The following is a 22,238-nucleotide window of genomic DNA, read 5'->3' as shown; positions in this document are numbered from 1 at the left end:
TTGTCGGTTAACTAACCAGGAAATCTTCCACTTTGTGGTTCTTTGCATTTGACGTCGATTCGTTAGGGACCAAACTAGGTAGGAACTAATGGAGACGAACCACAGTCGAGTAAACATATGGACAAGCAAATAAACTCTACCGCCGCACCAACTGAACTATCGAAGGATGTGGGAAACCATCTGACAAGTTTATGTAGACGCAATTTATCGTATCCGACAATATTAAACCAAACTAAAATAGTTTTCACAAGACAGTATTTTTTCCAAACAATTCTCACATAAATGTTTCTTTTAACAACAGGTTTTGGACGACGAGGTGGCTGAGTGGTTAAGACGATGGATCGCTAATCCATTATGCTCTGCACGCATTTCCTGTGCCGAAACTTCACTAGCATTGATATCACCAGAAAATTTTTGAAACAATGCGACGTATGAATGGATTCGAAAATGACGCACTTCAAAACGTTTATTGTTTTTTTTGCTTGCACGAGTCCGGAGGGGTTTAAACATTTTCCTTGCCTCAAACCTAGCTGTGAGTTGCGGTTCAGTGGCGGTATACGTGATATTGTTCAATAGTTATTATATCTATGGGATAAATCAAAGCGAAGCAAAAAAACAGTCCTTCGAATAAGTGATTATTAATTTCTGACCAAGTTCAGTCGCAACACTACAGTATATCGGGTTAACGTATATTTTTAAATACCAGGCTGCTGTGCAATTGTATTTGAATCAAACGCCAGTGCTAAACGTATTATTTATCGTCAAAACAAAATTGTAGTCTTTGTCAAACGCTAATTCCAGCCACTGTATCAACTACACTTAAAACAGGTTGCTACTTATGGCGGAAACTACAGCAGCTAGATGCGGTCGGGGTCGATTCGTTTCCCTGATAAGTGACAGGGTGTATGGGCAACACCGATCAGCTATATTCTGGGATACAAATAATAAAATCACAGGCGCTTGGCGGTTCCAGGTGTTGGCGATGAAACAGTTTCTTTCGCTGTAATCTCGCAACTACAGAAGCACTTTTTTATAAGAAACTTGTTTTGGAAGTAGTAGATTTGCTGCTCGTGGTGGTTTTACTGATTCGTTGATAACTAGCAGTTTTGCGGATGGAATTGCGACATAATTGTGTTACCTGGACCAAAGATATCTCGGACAATATGTGTTTGTTCACTCAACAATGCTGTTTTCAGATATTTTCGAAGTATTCATGGTTCCGACAACGCGTCACAATGAGTTTGACGTCACAATGCTACATGTAAAGATTGGCTGAAAATGCATTGGTTTAGATAGGAGTTATTTACTAAAACGCGTGTAGCGCAGGCATAGATCCTTTTGCGGGAAAACTGTTAAGTTTAGGCAAAGCAGAATTTGTCGAAGAATGTAAGTACCAAGCAACAATAACAAAAATTTTCGTATAGGCGAAGAAAAACATCTGGAATTAACCGCAACTTGCGCGTCTTGCAGCTGCATTGCATTGATGTGCGCGTTTAGTGCCTCGTTAGATGGCAAAATCGCAGCATATGAAACAAAAGACCTCAAATCAAATGATCAACGTGTTCTCCTAATTCTCTAGGTCAGGGATTCCCAAACTTTTTTGGCCGCGGACCTCATTTTGTGAACCTGTTTTTCTCGGACCCCCTGTCTTACGTCATACCATTTTGCAACGTAATCGGCGTTGAGAATTCCACAAACAATATCAACAATGGCGATTAGGGTGAATTCTTACGTCATAGACGCGTAGTAAAAGAAAGAAACTTGTAAACAAGTTTGAAATCGTAAGATACAAGGATAGTGTAGGAACCATTCAAAAGTAGAGTAAATGTAAAATGTACGTATTGTAAAGCTTACGAAACCAATCCAGTTAAGATTACTGCAGTGATTACTGCTTACGCACTGTATAAAATTGTTTTTTTTTCGGGGGGTTATCATTACGGACCCCGCAGTGCAATCTTTGGGAATCCCTGCCCACGTTTTGCAAAAGATTGTAAAATTTACGAAATTTTCAAAAACAAAAAAATTTTTTTTTTCTAACAAAAAAACATAACAGATAAGCTTTAGTGTCAGTCTACTTTCAGTTTCAATACGATAAAGATTGATTCACCGCAGCAAAAACGCACACAACAGCGAAAGTTGGGGCCACGCGCGCTGGTTGCCGTTAATTGAAGATGTTTTTCTTCGCCTATACGAAAATTTTTGTTTTTGTTGCCTGGTACTTACATTCTTGAACAATTTCTGCTTTACCTAAACGTAACAGTTTTCTCACAAAAGGATCTATGCCTGCGCTACACACGTTTTAGTAAATAGCTCTTATCTAAACCAATGCATTTTCAGCCAATCTTTACCTGCAGCATTGTGATGTTTGAACCATTGATGACGCATAATCGAAACCATGAATAGGAATTGTGTAGCCTGCATGTTTAGAGTTCCCAGTCGTCCGGACATTTACGAAAATTGGCGGTTTAATTCCTGTGTACGTGAAAATGACCGGAATTTTTAAGACGGCACCTCTCAACCTCTTATAACAACATCTGAACTAAGTATCATTCTTTAGTTGCGACGCTCAAGAGTCTGAAAGGTCTCAAATGGTTTTTGAAGCCAAAATTTGTCAACGTAACTGAAATAACTGTGTCCGAAATTGCGCTTATGCAAATATGATTACCCTGTGCTAACATTCCTTTTGACATTTTTTTGTGCTGACAAGTAAGTTTGTTATTTATGTTGTTTGTGAAGTGCACTGTTAAGAACTTCACACTGTCCGTGCAGATGGTAGACCAGTATAAAATTCAGTATTCAGCTATAATATGCAAGCTCAACAACATCCTGACAGATTGCGCACAAACATTTCTAATGCTAAACTACCATCAGTACTTGGTATAAATTATACTTAAGTCCATGCATAAAGATATCAAATTTATTCGTTTCTTTTCGTCGTCAGATTCAGTTTCATAATGGAATTCGAATCACGACAAACTGAAAGCGAAACATAGCGCTTTGTGACGTCACCACTGCTGTATTTTCGTATGGCGCGCTGTAGTTTTTTGTTTGTTGCGTCATTAGCAATGGGACGAATTTGTGATGTTAACGCATGGTGTCTTAGGGTCGGTAAGCATGTGTTGTGCCGTAGACAGAAGTTTTCTAATGTTTTAATACATAGAGTTGTCGCCTTGGTGAATAGATTTTGTGATAAATATTCAGGTTGCGAATATTTATTCGACATTGTATACGTGGGTCGAGCGGGGGATTACCCAACCAACACAGCTGATAACTCCACATGTATTAACTTGTGGTTTGTGACCAGTGGTGGGATTCAGCCGGTTCGCACCGGTTCATAGAACCGTCTCACGAAATTTTATGAGATCAGCGAACCGGTTAGCATTACTGGTTGCTGTCAATATGACTTTTTGTAACAGAACCCGCTGAAAAATATAACTTTTGTGATAGAACTGGCTGAAAAAATTTAATCCCACCACTGCTTTTGACTGAATGTTGCCAATCGCATGACTCATTTCCCGTCTCAATTACCTGAAAGGACGAGGACCATTCTTAAAGTAGCCACGCATGAAATAGGAAAATCCCTATCGCCCGTCTGTATGGTGGTTATAGAGCATCTACCATTCTTACATCCGATGACTGCTTTGAGAACTGACACAAGTTGAATTCCCATAGTTACAACTACTTACATTAAATCCTGGTGTTGCTTGTAGAATAATTTGTAAAACTATAGCAAGTTACAAGCAGTCAGTTCCGCTATTTCAACGCAAGATGCCAAACGGCGGAAACAAACGTTTTTTCTTGCCTGCAATCTTCAATACTGGCTTGAATAAATCAACCATATTGTTGCTTACTTTGCCTGGCACTGCTTACTGTAGTGGCCAAATATGTGTACTTTAGTTTTTTTTCTGTTATCTGCAATACATTAGTTTACTTTTATGTTCATGAGTATGTGTGTTTTAAATACATGCATAAGTATATGTGTGTATATATACCAAAGTGTATGAGTATTTCCAACTGTGTGACAAATGAACTGGAGCAGAAACAATTTACATCCTTGTTGCATCTTAACTGCATACACATTTTCACACAGCTTGTATATATGTGTAATATATATCTATACTGTACTTGCAATACAAAGCTACACCTGCTAATCCAAGAATGGCCGAACAACAAACAGAAGGAGAAAATTCACAAAACATTGTTGCCGAGGTAAGCTTGTTGTTCTTGAATATTGAGATTTGCTGTATTGGTGGCAGAGGTTGGAGAAAGTCATTTGTGAGCGACAGTTTTTTTTGCACGTAACAAAACGCATGTGGGCAGCTTAGAGCAGTATTGGATTTCAGAAAATTTCAACGACCATGCTGTCTTTTTGGACGATTAATATTAGTGTGTTTGGTTACTTTTGTTAGTTCCATTGCAGAACCTGCACCTACATGCTGGTGACGTACATCACCATCAGACTGTGGATGAACATCTGCATCAAAACATTGTTGCCGAGGTAAGCTTGTTGCCGTTTCTATTTATGCCCTGCAGAAGAGACTAATAGTCATGGAGAATTTGACTTAACTCTAAAAGGTTGCGCTCCATAGGTGTTTGCCACGTTCGTCTCTAATGAACGCGCCGAGTGTAGTACGCAGAAACTGAAAGATAATGTACTTCGTAAATAGAGAACTTTCGTTGGTTTTGCTCAGGTTTGGAAAAATGTTTGCAAATGTTGAATTGTAAGTTATATCAAGTCAAATCTATTTGCGGCTGCACAAATTGAGAAGTCCTCTGTCCCAAAACTAGCAAACAACTTGTTATTTGCCGCTAGCTCCATGGCAAAGATGCACCATTTCATTCCAGAACCTCCAAATTGGTGATGTATATGTGCACCAGCCAATTGTACATTACAATACTGTGATACAGCAACAACAGCCGCCAACAGCACCACCAGCCAACACAGATGCTGCCATAAAACCCCAAGGGGGGCAACAAGGTACAAAACAATCAACTGATAAACGTTTCACATCAGCATTTCCCGCTCAATACTCGCTAAGCCTGTTTACATAAACGCTTCGCTCAATAGGTTGGGATACAAATGCTTGTATTCAAGTGGAAACCAAACTGATTTAGCATTTATATTCTACCATTTGGAGATGACAAAATTGTTAGCTTAATTGCGACTCATTTAACAATATCTGTGTCTAGCCCCAACGACAACATAGAATCTAATTCAACATATTATGTGACTTAGACAGTTAGACTCTGATTAAATGACGTGGACATCATCACATTAAATTGTCACAGCAGATAATGTTTCACTAAATTCTACATTTTTGTTTATGGTTGTCAGCAATTTTGCTACCAATGATCAGTTAGGTTGCCATGCATGATGCATTGCCATGGAAATCTGGTGCTATGTCTGGGAATGCTAGTTCTTGTACATGTTTGGCTTTTATGTAATGAGTTTATGTAATTTCAGAAATTGTCAAGCACCTAAAACTCCATTGCGGAGCATGGGTCAGACGCAGCGGTGTGAATTTGGCTGTTTTAACTAAGTCCTGATCTTCTGGGGCGTGTTCTTAACGATATAATTTTACTCCGTGAACAGAATGCGTCTACGAATTATAACACACGCGTCATATCAATGGAATTTAAAACTGGGTAAACGAGTCCTTAAGAGAGAGCGACTGAGCAAGAGCAATTAACAAATATACTACTTAGATAGAGACTGTCTAAGTTCCAGTTACGGTAGTTGTTGGGGGCTGTGGGCGTGCATGTCTTGGTTGTCACAACACCGACCTCTGCTTTTAAGGAAAGCAATATTCCGATTGAAATAAGAATGTGTCTGACTTCAGCATTTAAGTTGAAAGCATGCTGTCCGTGACCTTTTTCGCGTGAAAGGTGTAAAAAAGTTTTCAGACACTTTTATGTGTTTAGTAATTTGGGTTTGGATCCAGATGCTCGGGAGCTCTCACTTTCCTTGTAGAATCATGATGAGCATGCGATCATTTTTGTTTACTTGAACGAACAGAGCACTTTACAGCTTGTCAGAATACTGCATTTAACAGGTTTCGCAAACTGTGCGTGCCGCGAAAAATTAATGAAAGAGTTTCGACGAAGATATGAAACCATTCTATTACACAAACTGTCGAAACGGTGTCAATAAGTAACCAAGGCATCTTCACGCCGATCACATGGGCTTAGAAAGTAAGGAATTTTCCTCACGCTTGTTTGGCCAACATGCAAAACAAACACTGTAGCTAAAACACCTACGTTTATCTACGATGAAGCTTTTTTTGATGACTGTGGAACGGAAACACTCTCGTACAATCGCTAAAACTTTTTTCTCTGAAAAAACAGAAAATATACAACTTTGTAAAAAAACCTGACTTGTTTCCCATGTTTTGCTGAGTGATTATGATTTCGATTGAGGAACATAACTAATAGAAAGTTTCAACAATAATGAAAAATATCACTCACATTATTTAACTTGGCTATAAAGCGGGTTAGAACTGTGGCATTAACAGTAGGCTGCTACACAACATGACTGATTGTTCATGCTTTTTGGATGCGATTTGTCAGTTATAGCAGGATTGAAACATCACTGTCGTTATGAACATTGACTTCCGTCAGACATCATGTTGGCTGCAGGTCCCGTCACCGATGGTGTTCTTGGACCAGAAATTTTTTGTAATTCATAAGTCTTTGATTATTCTGCAGATATAGCCTCAAGATTGAACCGCCTTATCAGCTCAATTTTATACAGCAACCGTTACCACGTAACAACCTGACTTAAAACACCCAAAACTCTACTTAAAACTGCCTAAAACTGGCTCAAATTCATCCAAGCAGAGACTACTAACTTAGTCCAAGCTACGGCACATGTGCTCAAACGTAAAATTGAACCCCATGCATCACTGATTGCTTTGTGACGTCCTTCTTTTGTGACAGAGGATTACATACAAGGTGCAAATTTTCCGCCGCCAAACATATTTTCATAGAAAAACCAATATGCGTTCTTCAGCAGTTTTTTTAAGCTCCATTAAGTATACTGCATTGTGGGTAAAAATCCAACCAATCAGGGAGTCACAACTCGAAATTTGCCTGTTACAACTAAATACACTCTGTGATGTTTGTCGATGTCATCTGAAATTATGTTTGTTCCTACTACTACGAAGCAAAGTAGTTACATAAATTGACGTAAAATAAGAGTTAGAACAACTAAAACTTTGTAAATAAGCAGTTGAAATGAAAATATAATGATACATTATACGGTTGGCTAAAAAACTAAACAGCAGACAATTTTTTTCCCGTTTTTGTACTTGGGGATTTTATCATTTTTCTGTTACAATATAATTTGAAAGATAAACACTAATCCTCAATTTGCGTTGTGGTTATGCAACATGCTGCACTAAAATTAAACCAGCCAAACATAGATGCTAGAGCTCACTGTTTCTCAAGAAACCACAGTAACATAGATTTATTATCTGAAAAACCTGTTTAAAATTTGCAGAAGAAAAGTTGCAACAGGCAGTTGATGAAATAAAAAAATATCAGCTTGAAAATCTTGATCCTGATGTTGTCCCTTACAGTGAAGAGTTGCAAAAGGTTGAAATACCAGAGGTTCAACCAACACTAATAGATACTGATATTTACAAAGGATTTCATCCTCAAAAGAAAAATAAGTTTCAGCCATCAACAAGCAAGGGGGGCAATGATCGATTTGTTGGTGAACACATCAAATTTCAGCAACTAGTTTCAAGCTTCAAAGAACACAACCAGCAAGGCATATTTCTAGCTTTTCTTGGACCGGCTGGATGCGGCAAATCTACTCTTTCAAAGAGATTATGCAGGCAACTAGGAACAGAAGATCACTTAGTGCTTCATCTTCGGTTCATGTATTTAAACTACGGCGATGAAAAGCTTACTTTGCAGGAGCTTCTGCTGGATAACCAGTTCAACCATGCTTCACAGGAAACACTCAGTTTGGTTTTCCAGTGGATGATAAACAACCCAGAAAAGTGTGCTTTTATTTTTGATGGATTAGATCAGGCAACCTGGACACTAGAAAACATGGCACCTGTAAATGTGAAGTATGGCACTCCCTTGCCAGTACAACAGCTTGTTGCTAACCTTTGCAGCAGGCAATTTTTTCCAAAATCTACATTGATTTTTACTTCTCGACCCCACTCATTGCTATTAATACCATTAGAACTCCGACCTAAGCCAACAATTTATGTCAGTGATCTTTCTCCTGAGGATGCAAAGACACTGTTTGATAGTTACTCGGGTGATAAAGCAAATGAACTGTGGAACAAACTTGCAACTAAATCTCCACAATTGCTTGATTTATGTCGCAATCCAATGCTTTTACAATTTATTGTTTATGCTGGGTTATTTGGTGAGGTGCACAGTATTTCCACCATAACTAATGTATTTGATGCCGTTTTGCAACAACTTGGCCACTCTCAGCATGCAAAAGGAGAGAAATTAGAAAACCTCAAGTTGCCACTTAGCAAAATGGCATATGAAGGCATGGTTCGTAAAACCGTTGTGTTCACACATGATGACCTTCAAAAAGTAGGTTTAGAAGATGTAAAAGTACAGGATGTAGTGTTCAAAATGGCAAAGTTCTCCTGGCTTCCCAGTCGTAGAGTTTTTGATGGGGGGAATGTTCTCTTCTACTACCTTCATCAAGTTCTGCAGGAAATGTTTGGTGCGTACTACATTTCTATGTTCATGTCAGATGAAGAATTTGATCAAATCGTAGACGATTTGATTTACAAACCCCATTGGGCAATGGTTCGTCGTTTTGTGTGTGGCCTTTTGCTCGGACACAAACCAGGTATGTGCAGTGCATTGGAAAGTTTGTGCTTTAATGACCATTATTTTTATTTTATAATTTTCAATCTAAGCCTCTGGAAGTGGAAGTAGTGAAACCAGTTCAGAATCTGATCCTGTCAATAGTGCTGTCAGCGGTACAACAATTCCCAAGATGCATAAAATCCGTCAGTACTATATTTATTTGGTATTTGTGTATTAAAAATGTGTTTCTGTTATCTTTTTTGCTGACAAAACTTTGCTGATTACTTAGCAATGAACTTAAATGTAATTGAAAGAGAAAGAAAGATATACGCTATACTATATATTGTGACTCATTGTTTTACAGCTTGCAGAGAAGGTTTGGCTTCAACAAATGTTAAATCTACTTCATCCAAAACATTAGATGGCGCAACAAATTCCAAGGCCCAACTGTCAAAACAGTTGCCGGAAAATGGTGGTAAATGTTTTCGAAGCAGAAAACTGTTGGAGTGAAACATAACCAACAACAATGCTTTCATTTTTAACTGTGCTGCACAAGATTTGACAGTGTATTATGTGTTAAAGTATGGTTGAGTTGTACTTTGAACTGAATATCAAAATGCCAATTAACAACCAGAAACAGGATTTAATGCCCATTGAAAGTTCATGACACATGTCGCAGCATGCAATTTCACAACGATTGGCATTTTTAGATGGAATTTGTCTATGTTGCAATTTTTTATGCACACCACTTAAAAAGCCCTTACAGGTTGAGAACCACTGGAACAATTATTTAAAATTTTACTAGAATTTCAATCAATGTTTGTACGCTGTTTCATCAAGGCATTTGTAAACAGATGGTATCCCAGTATATCTTGTTTCTGCTTTGTAATACACATGTTTCTACAGCTGGTGAAACTTCTACTGCTGCAGCTGAACTTGAGGCAACCAGAATACATCAAATAGATGGTTGTGAACTAGGACATGTAAAAAGTTAGTTCTGCCCTATATACGCACATTGCTTAACTGATTTTTAGTGCAAGTAACGAAGTATAACATTTTTACAACACAAACTGGAGTGTAATGTTGCCACCATGTTTTGCATTCATATATTTGTTGGTATTTATTATAATCATTGTTTTGCATAAACATGTGGTTTAAGGCACATAAATTAATTGTTAAATGGTATGAATATTAAAACACTTCACTAAAGTCTACAAAAAATGGAAATAAATGATATATATATATGTGCTATACTATATATTTCAACACATTGTTTTAAAGCTTTCAGGGATGGTTTGGCTTCAACAAATATCGAATCGACTTCATCCAAAACATTAGATGGCGCAACAACTTCCAAGGCCCAACTTTCAAAACAGTCGCTGGATAATGGTGATAAATATATACAAAGCAGATAACATAACAACAACAATGCTTCCGTTTTTAAACTGGGCTCCATACGATTTGACAGTGTATCATGTGTTACAGTATTATTATGCTTGACTTGATAAACTCAATATTTTTGTTTAGTTTCTTCCAATTCTGCCCCAAAAAAACAAACAGGTTTTTTTGTGAGACTTTTTTCAAGACGTTCAAAGAAACATCCAAAACATGCAGGAAAAGGTTAAATTTTTGAATTTTATTTCCCTGCTTCTCGGCAGTGACATCACAGCCAATCTGGGTGTTTCTATTTTGTTGAACTCTCATACCTTAGCTGGAAGAACTATGGTTCCTAATGACCAGGGTTATGAGTTTAAACTCCAGTGTTTTTTTATATCTTGAGCTGTCAGGAAAAGAAGCTTTACCAGGCTTGGCTGTGATGCCACTGTTACTTGGTGTGCAACGTTTTAGTGCTGTAAGCATGCCACAGTAGCTCAATCCATTTGGTGTGTTAATCTAAACAATTATGTATTGTTAATGTAAAAATATGTCAGTGTGTCCCCTAGTGTAAAAGCTAGCACAGTGCCACTGTCTACAGGTGCACTGATAAGACCTCATAGGTCGAAACAGTACATGTACACCCTGTCTGCAGCTCTCAATTATTATGGCTTTTTTTAAACATTTTGCTGTTGCTGTACTTGAAACAGTCAGTAAGCATATTCATAGATCTCAATGGCTCCCAAAATGCCACTTTTTTGTTTGCTCTTGAAATGGACTCCTGGTGTGGTTTAAAGCAGTGGTTAGCCTATGAATACAGCATAGCTGAATTAAATCCCCTTTTCCCAGTAAAGCAGGATGCACAATTCAAGGATTAATGCATTTTTTTAATGTTAAAACCTGTTTGCAAAGTCACATCTAAAACCACTGGCAAACCAAATATGACATTTGTGTTGTACATCCCTGCTGTAAAGTCCAACTGGTAAACTCCCACAGACAGAGCAGTGGCCTAGAATGCCCAGGTCCAGCTGTCAAAATTATCAAATGAGGCCTTCGTATTGGGTTTACCCTTATTGGTGTACATAAGTGCCATTAAATTGCAGTTATCACCTTGATTGTTTTTTACAGGTGATGGAAGTGGTTCCAGTCTAAAAACCTTGCCATCAACCTCAGGCAAGACTGACTCCAGTGATCCAGCATCCTCCACACTTAACAATGAGGATCAAAAGCATGGTAGTCAGTTAAAAAAAACTTTGCTGTAACATCTGTAACCAGTAAAGTAATACAAGGTATTTAGGTGCATAAATCTGGGACCATCTAATTGATGCCAAAGTTAAGATGCTGCTGTTATTTAACATATTTGTTTTGTTGCACTTGTCTCCATTGACTGACCCTGCCTGCCTTTCTTACAATTAGTCAGTCTTGCACTGATGATGAACACAAACATTTTAAACAACATATTTTTACTTTTCAGTTGCTACTAATTCCACCACAGAAAAACCCAGAGGATTGATGAAGCTGTTTTTAGATCTTTTTCACAAACAACCAAAACCTGCAGGACAAGGTTTGCTACTATCCAAAATTCATTATGATGCATTAATGGCGATTCCATGCGCTGGACGAGAAGATAAACTTGCTCTAGACAAAAGCAAGCTTGCGCTTTGGACGATATTTTTTCTGCCACTGCATCGTTTTATCATTTTTATGAAATGTCCTAGGGAGGGGTCGCCTAAATTGCCCCTGCCTAAAAATGGTGCAAATTTAGTATCAACTGCAAGTGTAATAACTGTGACTCTTAACCATGTACGTACCTTACCATTCTCACGTGGTTTTGAGCTAAATGCTGAACGATTTGCAAAACCATGTTTACAATTTGTTACACAACGTTGCTTTACGCGAAAAGCTTGCTGTTAAACTTTCACATACTTTCCACTACAAGTTACCATTATATTGGGTAAACTGGCATTGTGGTTTCGAAAGTCTCACATCTCATTACGCATCTAATATACGCAGGTTATATTTGTGGAAAACGCACATTGGGAGTTTAAATAATTCTCCCATCCAAATACATGGCTTCTATTTTTGCCGTAAATGTTGATCTTGTTATTTTCAGACAAACGTGCGAAGTTGTTGAAGAAACTTTCGAAATACCTGCGAGAAATAAGGCTTCGGGGATTGTATTTAAATGGATACGAGTTACGAGGTTAGTATTTATTTCCAGTCTGTGTGATGCGTGTTTGTAAACGTAACTGTTACGTCACAGTAAGTATTGTGACGTCGCAATTCCATTGTTGTTATAGAAGAGAATGGAATAAAAATGTTTAATTCAGGTTGAAAGTTTTAAAGGAAGGTCGCATATTTTTTGTCGGATAAAGTTTATGTTTTCCTTCCAGTAAGTTAATGTTTTTGTATTTGATTAATTTGTTGGATCTTGTCTTGTTTAAATCCGATTAAAAGTGAAGAAATCTTGTTTGAAGTTTGCAATAAAAAGTTTTAATGATTTAATAAAACTTCCGCCATGTTTGTTTTAATAAACTTGTCCCTGTTTCAGATTTCCTCGTAGATTTACAGGAAGTTGACGAAAAATACAGAGATGAAATCGCCCTCTCTTGTCCTCGGAAGTTGAATTTAAATTTATACGAAATCCCACTGAAGATTTCGGATGTTTTCGCTCTCGCGGATTTCCTCCCACGGATTCGAAAACCCGGTTTGGTGCTGGGGTTGAGGAAATGCGGACTTAATTCCGAAACTTTCAACATGATCTGTGAAGCGATTATGAAGATGGAACCCAAGGTTGGTTTTCATTATTTTGAGAATAAATATTTGTTTAAATCCATGATATTTTTATAAAACTTACTTTTTTTAATCAAAAGTGAAAACATGGAGTTAATTTTAATCCGGTTTTAAGAAAAAAAATCTGTTTTAAAAAAGTTTGAAACAAAGATTTCCGACCAATCTTTATATTTTAAATAGTTGAGAATTCTCGACCTGAGTTTGAACAAGTTTGAACAAAAATATGTTGGAAATATTTGTCGGATTCTCCCTAAAGTGGATGAGGAGTTGTGGCTGCGTGGATGCGGATTCGATTCCGAATCTATTCGAGTCTTGGAAGAAGAGAATAAAAAACTGAAAAACCCGGTAAGAATTTGTTTAATTTATATTTGCATTAAAACATGGTTTTGTTAATTTTGATGAAATTAAAAGTTTTGTGATTTTTTTTCAGCCGCGAGTTAAGGGTTTGGATGATCAGTAAATATTCCTTCCTCGCATCCGATGCAGACTCTAGTGGTCCGGATTGAAACAAAACACGCGACTTTCAGAATTATTTGTGTTTTTTTTGTGATTTGTTCAAAATAAATGTTTTTTACTGTAAATAAAATTGCTACGAAATATATAAAGTGAAATATGTCTGGAGCAGAAAGTGAGACGAAAGTTTTCCGACATTTTTATTCCAGTTTTCAGAAGAAAGAATACCAGGGGTTGTTTGTGGAATAGAATGTTGTCATGTAGGAACGTAACAGACGGATCTACTTGGTCTTGGAATAAAATTAAAACTTCAACTGTCCCAAAATATCTGATTTTCCAATGAATTGGTTTTAAATGCAAGAAATCTCATTGCAAATGAAGAGTGAAATTCCCACAAACTGACAACGTCCATGAATCAAGTTACAAGAGAATATGTTGGTTAATGAAGTAAGTGTATGTCTCGTGTTGGTCTGTTGTACACAAATACTTATTTGCGGTTTAGTTGTGCTCTGTTTAAAAGTTAGTTGCTGGGTTTATTTTTCAATGAATCCTCGAGTCAATCCAAATAAAAAAAATCCTAGAATAAGTTTTATCCAAAACCTGAATAAAACACACGTAATGAGAACAATCTTATCGGCAACGTTTTAAACATTACATGTTTGTTTTTTAATTATGTATGTGCAAACCAGAGTATATTGCCCTTATCTTGTTACCACTGTGTTGCCACCACCTCATTACCTATATCATTATATAAATTTTATTGTGTAAATTGGGTAATTCTTCGACATTTATCTTTTTAACGTATCTTTGCAACCCAAGCCAATCCCGAACGCATGTAAAAGTGCTGAAGTATGAACTTCTAAATCACTTGGCATGTCATGAATATTAAATTAATGTGCCAGGGGTTGCCGACCCCTTCATAGAGCGTTGCCAGGGAGTCTTCCACAACCTCTAAATACTCACTCTAAGTAATTTATAAACCCCTATTTTTCAAAAAAAATTTTGTGTAGTTTACAATATGAGCATGGATATATGCAAAACAGTAGAAGCAAGTAACAACCTGGTTATATGGAAAACACATTGTGACTTTCACCCCGTACTTTAATCTTGGCAGGATCAGATTTACCAAAACATCAAAGAGGTCAATGACTTTTCTGACTGCTTTATATTCCAGGACAAAGAGGTCTAGAGTCACTGAATTAGATGATTGACCAGCACAAGGAATCCCAGGAAATTTTGATCTGAAAAAGACGTCGCAAGTAAACAAGTTGGGTCCCACAAGCGGTATTTAACTTTGTTGTATGTAAATTTCAATGAAAGAAATACTGAAAACTTATGTGATACTTTTTCCTTGGTATTGATATTGCTATATTATCACAAGTGTGTGTAACTATGCCTATATAACATTATTTTGCTGCATAAACTTTACAACAGTAATTTCTTGTAGCATTATTAGACAACTATTTTTTTTGTTTTATTACATTAAAACCATGTTATGTTTGGCTGTCATAATCATGCATTTGTTTGAGATTTGCCAAATTTCAGTGGTACTCTAGTTGCGGGTCGACAGTGGTCACAAAACCTTTCATTTTTCATTTATCCACCAGGTTGCACTGGAGAATAAAACATCACCAAGGCAACATCAAGAATATTCAAATCCCTGTGTGGTCAAAACAAACACACAAAAAAAGAATGTCATGACCTCTAGTTTTCACAAGGTCATCAACAACATGTCTGCCCTACATTAAATCCTTGTAGTTGGTGCAAAAAAGGTTAGATTGACTTTGCTAATAAAGAAAGAGCAAACACATTTTTGATTTTATGTTGACCCCTACATATGTTAAGTGGAATTTAATAAAAGTATGTGCTGGATGGCTCTTTATGCAGACTAAAACATATTAGATGAAACGAAGCAGTTTAGATTAAAAAGGTCTGACTTTAGTTGTTGTTTTTCGAATTTATTGACAAAAGCAAAAGAACCTTAAAAAAAAGTCTTCTTTATCTAAAACTCATTTACAAACATTGGTGCTTTTAATTGCAAAGTCATTAAACACCAGTGTTGTTTTTGCAGAGTCATACCGATGCCAACCTGAGGATTGGAAAATAACGACTGGAAATAATTTAGTTGTTGTAAACACCAATACTTCTCTGCAATCCTGGGTAAAAAACACCCAAATTGTAATATTAGAAGTTAAACACACTCCGATAGAATGCAATCTTACTCATAACAGAAAATGACAATGAAAGATGACAAATATACGGTAAGCAGTATTGCTTTTAATCAATGCAAAAACTTTTGCATAAATGATATTTTATGAATTGTCTGCGACAAGGTTATGTTTTTATTGTTGACCTTCCCCACCATTGATATAAGTCATTGTTATTTAATTGTTACAAAATAATGAAGTATTGATGAATAATATTATTGATTATATTTTGACATTCTGTACAAGTGTGCAATATATGTGATATTCACATAACATCAAGAAAACTAATTTACTTTTTCAATTTCAACAGGTTTCCATACGTTGGAGACATCTATTAAGATGCTGTAAACCCCACACTTGACATTACCTTCTTACAGCTTCACATTGTGTTAAATTCAGCTCAAATGTAAGTGTTTCTTGTCTGCAATCTGTTTCATAAAGAGCATAGATTTGCTCATGTTTTCTTGATAAACTTTTAAAACAACAAATAGTATTATTGACCTGTTTCCATGGTGACAGGTTAACCAATGAGACCAGCGATCGGGGTCCAGGGTGGGTGGTTACAGGTTACTACAAATCAAAGGATTCACATGACCTAATTATTGAAGAGGAAAACCTCACTATGTGATCATTTCCAACTATACTGTTGCAAATCATTCAAGTGGAAAGTCTACGGGGACAATGTCGTTGTACACAAGATCTCACTTTTTCCGAATTCGAATATTCTCTCATATAATCAGTATGTCAGCTTGGATTTTAGTAAACAATCACAATGTTATCCAAATGTCATCTATGTACTTTTCTGTCCCATTACTAACTTATTTCTATGTTTGCAGTCGATTTGTGCAGTCAACGTGTTTGCCTCTTGGACAAAACCAGTTTTCCTCACAATGTGAGTATGGAATATCTGGTTTGGGCATGAGGGGTGCAGGAAGTTTTCTATGTTTCTGGATATAATTTGTTTATTGGGGTAATGCTAAAGGTGAAATTATACAAAGCACATGTTACTTGAAAACTTTTCGGTGTGGTACAAACTTACCCTATTTCTTTTATCTTTATGTATTAACACTGCACAAGCTGCAAGTGACATCCATGACAACAGTAATGAAAGGGAAAATCGTATTTCATTTTTATGAGAATGAACAAATCTCTATTTTACAAAAAAATAGCCACCAGTGGCGCCTATGAGCATATTCGTCCATGAGAATTGCAGTCGCCTACTTGGCTGTTTGAGCCTGACAATGTTTACTGCAGTAAGAGTGGAAATTTTCTTTTTCCACTGTTAGCTACTGTATGGTTAAATCGAGTCGTTCTTGCTTATCTAAACATATTTCCACAAACAATTTCCAATCTTGTTTTTCAGAACGACAGCACTGGCACACATGTCGGGGTGACAGTGGGGGTCCTTCGGCATGTTTAGACCCCAACACGGCATGTCACACTATCTGGGATATCACAAGTTGGGGAATCAGTTGTGGAAACATAAACAAACCTGGGATTTACACGAGGGCATCAAGCTATGTTCCATCTTATCAGATTCCTGACAAATATTACCAACATTATTGATTGAGACTGCGCCGGTTTGTGTTTTTTTATTTTTTTATGTGATTTTGACAGCTTTTTTGTTTTGAAAACCAACGCATTTAATTGAACGGGATAAAATCATTTCAAACATCGTTTACAAAAGTTTGTAATTGTGCCTTAAAAACTACTTCTAAACATTAAATAATATAAAACAGGATGGCCAAGTTGTCTAAAGTACTGCGACCTGAAAGCAGCGCGTTTATTATGTACTGTACTGTTTTTAAGATGGGCAAAATTGACCAAAACAGTGCAAAAAGATTTGTTCAAGCCTGTAACAATTGCTAACCTTGAATGGAAAAGCTTTCATGCTTACTATTTACTAAATATAGTGAAGGCATTTGTAATACTCAGGAAGAAAGAAATCCTGTAAAACCAGTTAGTTTAATGCATTCTTTTTCAAACGTACTTTTACCTAAAATGCTGCGTACTTCAGATGTATTTGTGATAAACTCTACCGCCGCACCAACTGAACTATCGAAGGATGTGGCAAACCATCTAACAAGTTTATGTAAGTGCAATTTATCGTATCTGACAATATTAAACCAAACTAAAGTCATTTTTCCAAGACAATATTTTTTTCAAACAAATCTCACGTAAATATTTCATTTAACAACAGGTTTTGGACGACGAGGTGGCCGAGTGGTTAAGACGATGGATCGCTAATCCATTATGCTCTGCACGCATTTTCGAAAGTTTTCTTTGCTTGCATGAGTCCGGAGGGGTTTAAACATTTTCCTTGCCTCAACCCTAGCTGTGAGTTGCAGTTCAGTAGCGATATACACTATTGTTCATAAAATAACGTGACATAGAAAACATATTTACACGACATAGAAAAGCAGCGATGTAACGACCGTTCATAGCTTGATAAGCAAACTATCACCCAAACATATCTTTTAGTGGGAAGAAACTCAAACCACCTCCATAACAGTACAGTCCGTCTGGGTTACTACAGGTCACTAGTGTAATAACACGAGGCATGCAAGATTAAGTTAGATAACTAACAATGTACTTCACAAAAACATTATTTTGGCATGAACAAACCATTTTCAAATAGAATCAGCTAGAATTAAAAGTTCGTATGTTTTAGTGCCTTCTTTTGGTTCATCCGCTAGACGGCGCTGTCAAGCCATTCTAATTTAAATATGCCATTGGTCGGTGGGAAAGGTTACAATAAATTGAACGAACTTTCAACTTACTGTAGCAAGTTCTGTAATAAATCCGGAGTCGGTATTTCGCAAGCTTTTCAATTGATATATTCATATGTATATGTATCGCCTATGCTTCAAAACATCATCAGTATAGCTTATTCAAGTAGAATGTGTTTCTGTTGGGTATATTGCTATCGGGAGATTATGATAATACAAATTATCATGCTGTAAAACATTGAATTGAATAAACTTGCTGGTTGTAATGGTTTCGCTTTGTATGTAACACACAGCTAATCATCAAGAACGGACCAACTGGAAATGAATGGAGTGCAAGGCCCTTTTGTCGTCTGGGCAGGGCAAGATTAAGCAGAGGGACTAAGTTTCAAATCATTATTCGTATTCACACCATATCCATCATGATATATTACAACGGAGCTCTTACCTACGTCTTACCGTAAGCTAACATTAGTTTGTTATTCTATACAATATAGTGCAAAATATATATGTGTTGCCTATGCCTAAATGTTCGGTCGAAAAAGTAATGAATTTGTAACTAGAAAAGAATGGATAATGCTTTCTACCAAAAGATAACTGGCTTTGTAATGTGTAAAGACAATTTATATTCAATACTTCTAATACTAATTGATGAATATTCAACAATGTTAACTCTTTTCGGAAAAAGTTGGAGATTTTAAAAGATTTTCATGTAGTTGCTCTCTGCTGTTTAGAATTACGAGAAGATTGCCTTCCATTGGAGAAACCAACCACATTGCTGTTTACAACTCGCAAAGGACGGAACATTTTCGGCTTTTAACTGACCAAGATTTAGGTTAGCTGTACGAAGTTTTTCACAATTTATTACGGGGATGCACAACTCGGTAGTATATTCCCAGGTAGCAAACTGCAAGAAGAATCTTGCGGTGAAGCCACCACCGACATTCCTGTTCCGGCTTTCTGTCCTGAGGTCAAAGACGGATTGAGAATATATTGCTATATTATCACAAGTGTGTGTAACTCTGCCTATATAACATTATTTTGCTGCATAAACTTTACAACAGTAATTTCTTGTGTTTGGCAGTCATAATTATGCATTTGTTTGAGATTTGCCAAGTTTCAGTGGTACTCTAGTTGCGGGTTGCCAGTGCTCCCAAAACCTTTCATTTTTCATTTATCCACCAGGTTGCACTGAAGAGTAAAACATCACCAAGGCAACATCAAGAATATTCAAATCCCTGTGTGGTCAAAACAAACACACAAAAAAAGAATGTCATGACCTCTAATTTTCACAAGGTCACCAACAACATGCCTGCCCTACATTGAATCCTTGTAGTTGGTGCAAAAAAGGTTAGATCGACTTTGTTAATAAAGAAAGGGCAAACACATTTTTGATTTTATGTTGACCCCTACATTTGTTAAGTGGAATTTAATAAAAGTATGTGCTGGATGGCTCTTTATGTAGACTAAAACATATTAGATGAAACGAAGCAGTTTAGATTAAAAAGGCCTGACTGTAGTTGTTGTTTCTCGAATTTATTGACAAAAGCAAAAGAACCATCAAGAAAAACGTCTTTATCTAAAACTCTTCTACAAACATTGATGCTTTTAATTGCAAAGTCATTAAATACCTGTGATGTTTTTGCAGAGTCATAGCGATGCCAACCTGAGGATTGGAAAATAACGCCTGGAAATAATGGAGTTGTTGTAAGCACCAATACTTCTCTGCAATCCTGGGTAAAAAACATCCAAATTGTAATATTAGAAGTTAAACACACTCCGATGGAATGCAATCTTACTCATAACAGAAAATGACAATGAAAGATGACAAACATGGGGTAAGCAGTATTGCTTTTAATCAATGCAAAAACTTTTGCATAAATGATATTTTATGAATTGTCTGCGACAAGGTTATGTTTTTATGGTTGACCTTCCCCACCATTGATATAAGTCATTGTTATTTAATTGTTACAAAATAATGAAGTATTAATTAATAATATCATTGATTATATTTTGACATTCTGTGCAAGTGTGCAAGATATGTGATATTCGCATAACATCAAGAAAACTAATTTACTTTTTCAATTTCAACAGGTTTCCATACATTGGAGACATCTATTAAGATGCTGTAAACCCCACACTTGACATTACCTTCTTACAGCTTCACATGTGTTAAATTCAGCTCAAATGTAAGTGTTTCTTGTGTGCAATCTGTTTCATAAAGAGCATAGATTTGCTATGTTTTCTTGATAAACTTTTAAAACAACAAATAGTATTATTGAGCTGTTTCCATGGTGACAGGTTAACCAATGAGACCAGCGATCGGGGCCCGGGGTGGGTGTTTACAGGTTACTACAAATCAAAGGATTCACATGACCTAATTATTGAAGAGGAAAACCTCACTATGTGATCATTCCCAACTATACTGTTGCAAATCATTCAAGTGGAAAGTCTACGGGGACAATGTCGTTCTACACAGGATCTCACTTTTTCTGAATTCGAATATTCTCCCAAATAATCAGTATGTCAGCTTGGATTTTAGTACACAATCACAATTTTAATTTAAATGAAATCCATGCACTTTTCTGTTCCATTACTAACCTATTTCTATGTTTGCAGTCGATTTGTGCAGTCAGCATGCTTGCCTAATTGGACAAAAACAGTTTTCGCATATTTGTCCATGAGAATTGCAGTCGCCTACTTGGCTGTTTAAGCTTGACAATGTGCACTGTTTACTACTGTATGGTTAAATCGAGTCCACAAACAATGTCCAATCTTGTTTTTAAGAACGACGGCACTTATACACGTGGTGGTGACAGTGTGGTTCTTGTCATGCGTTGACACCAACAAACCTTCACACTATCTGGGGTCACAAGTTGAGGCATCGGTTGTGGAAACGTAAACTTTCAATTTGCGCTACTTTTTCTAAGTTTCCTTTGTCGCGTAATCGCAGCAATTATCTCTTTGTTTCTGTCTTTGATATCGCCCGACATATTTGCGACTATTTCCACAAATAAACAATTCATCACTTTTGGTCTCAGAGATCCTAACGTTCAGTCTAACTCAGATCGCAATGTGGTCTCATTGGTTACAACATTTTGTCTCCTAGATCCCAACATGTGGTTTCCTACATCACTACCATCGTTGACGGGAACTGCGGCCAACATGGTGTCAGACCGAAACTTTCTTGACAGACTTGATGTTGGATTCGCGGAGATGCAACTCCGTCAAACCATCCGAACCCTTCAATATCTTTGGGTGTTAACCAGTGTTGCGAGGCCCTTAGCAGTTCGGCGGGCGTGACCCTTTGGTCCCGGACAGAGCACCAGGCGGGGATTTCTACATTAGTCCGTAAGTCACAAAGCGCTCCGGTCAACAGAAACCGATAAACTTTATTCCGAAGGCGCTGCGGTTTCTACACAAGCGTAGAAATAGCGACCAAAAATACAAAGAAATTAAATACACAATGGTCTTTACTGAACTACTATGAGATCAGAGTCACAAATATCGGAGTTTTCCAACAAATCATCTTTTTTTATCACCGTAAACAAGGTTAACGTTATTTACCAAGAAGTTATACAGCACAATAAATAATGCCAGCTTACCGTAGAATTGTAGGCAGCAAAAAACAACTGGCCATTAAATTTGCCTAAAATTGTCCATATTCATACAAAAAGAATAAGGTTTAGCAACCTACAGCAGTGCATGACAACTAACCAAGACGAAAACAGGGACAAAGGCTTGTGTGGCGTAACAACGATACATTGTGTTGACGTCAAAACTAGTGAATACCCAGGCGAAATAGATGTTTTAGTGTTATTTCTAGGTTCATCCGCTAGACGGCGCAGCCAAGCCATTTTAAACTTGCCATTGGTCGCTGGGAAAGGTTCTAATG

The 22,238-nt window shown here is 36.9% G+C and overlaps 1 protein-coding gene and 3 long non-coding RNA genes across 8 annotated transcripts; all 4 read left to right on the top strand.

The window, feature by feature from the left end:
• The first annotated feature begins 4,114 nt into the window (after positions 1 to 4,114).
• LOC145908835 (uncharacterized) lies at positions 4,115 to 12,372 on the top strand. The gene is made up of 12 exons (XM_082996157.1): positions 4,115 to 4,209; positions 4,421 to 4,498; positions 4,846 to 4,978; positions 7,499 to 8,830; positions 8,901 to 8,993; positions 9,155 to 9,265; positions 9,697 to 9,780; positions 10,072 to 10,179; positions 10,318 to 10,410; positions 11,293 to 11,397; positions 11,639 to 11,728; positions 12,278 to 12,372. The coding sequence occupies exons 1-12, from the start codon at positions 4,159 to 4,161 to the stop codon at positions 12,370 to 12,372; spliced, it is 2,373 nt and encodes a 790-aa protein (XP_082852283.1). The 5' UTR covers positions 4,115 to 4,158.
• A 482-nt stretch (positions 12,373 to 12,854) lies between these two features.
• On the top strand, positions 12,855 to 13,475 carry LOC145909102 (uncharacterized). Its single transcript, XR_014403086.1, has 3 exons — positions 12,855 to 12,957; positions 13,138 to 13,302; positions 13,388 to 13,475. It is a non-coding gene; the product is annotated as an uncharacterized LOC145909102 (long non-coding RNA).
• A 954-nt stretch (positions 13,476 to 14,429) lies between these two features.
• On the top strand, positions 14,430 to 18,790 carry LOC145909106 (uncharacterized). 5 transcript variants are annotated; one of them, XR_014403094.1, is made up of 9 exons: positions 14,430 to 14,694; positions 15,018 to 15,182; positions 15,482 to 15,671; positions 15,928 to 16,023; positions 16,137 to 16,356; positions 16,454 to 16,509; positions 16,981 to 17,197; positions 17,818 to 17,954; positions 18,640 to 18,790. It is a non-coding gene; the product is annotated as an uncharacterized LOC145909106 (long non-coding RNA). The 5 variants fall into 5 exon arrangements; XR_014403095.1 differs by lacking the exons at positions 17,818 to 17,954; positions 18,640 to 18,790 and adding exons at positions 17,427 to 17,576; positions 17,635 to 17,656; XR_014403093.1 differs by having other exon boundaries at positions 17,818 to 18,790.
• A 1,841-nt stretch (positions 18,791 to 20,631) lies between these two features.
• Positions 20,632 to 21,376, top strand: LOC145909110 (uncharacterized). The gene is made up of 2 exons (XR_014403102.1): positions 20,632 to 20,864; positions 20,963 to 21,376. It is a non-coding gene; the product is annotated as an uncharacterized LOC145909110 (long non-coding RNA).
• Positions 21,377 to 22,238: the final 862 nt, after the last annotated feature.

Source organism: Ascidia mentula, chromosome 7 (assembly GCF_947561715.1).
Source record: "Ascidia mentula chromosome 7, kaAscMent1.1, whole genome shotgun sequence".
NCBI classification, from domain to species: domain Eukaryota; kingdom Metazoa; phylum Chordata; class Ascidiacea; order Phlebobranchia; family Ascidiidae; genus Ascidia; species Ascidia mentula.
This window is presented reverse-complemented; position numbering and strand designations above follow the sequence as displayed.

Coding starts and splice junctions, on each gene's coding strand:
- LOC145908835 (XM_082996157.1), top strand. CDS start 4,159: ATGGCCGAACAACAAACAGAAGGAGAAAATTCACAAAACATTGTTGCC. Junction 4,979..7,498: donor ACCCCAAGGGGGGCAACAAG/GTACAAAACAAT, acceptor TAAAATTTGCAG/AAGAAAAGTTGCAACAGGCA. Junction 10,411..11,292: donor TCCAAAACATGCAGGAAAAG/GTTAAATTTTTG, acceptor TGTTTTTTACAG/GTGATGGAAGTGGTTCCAGT.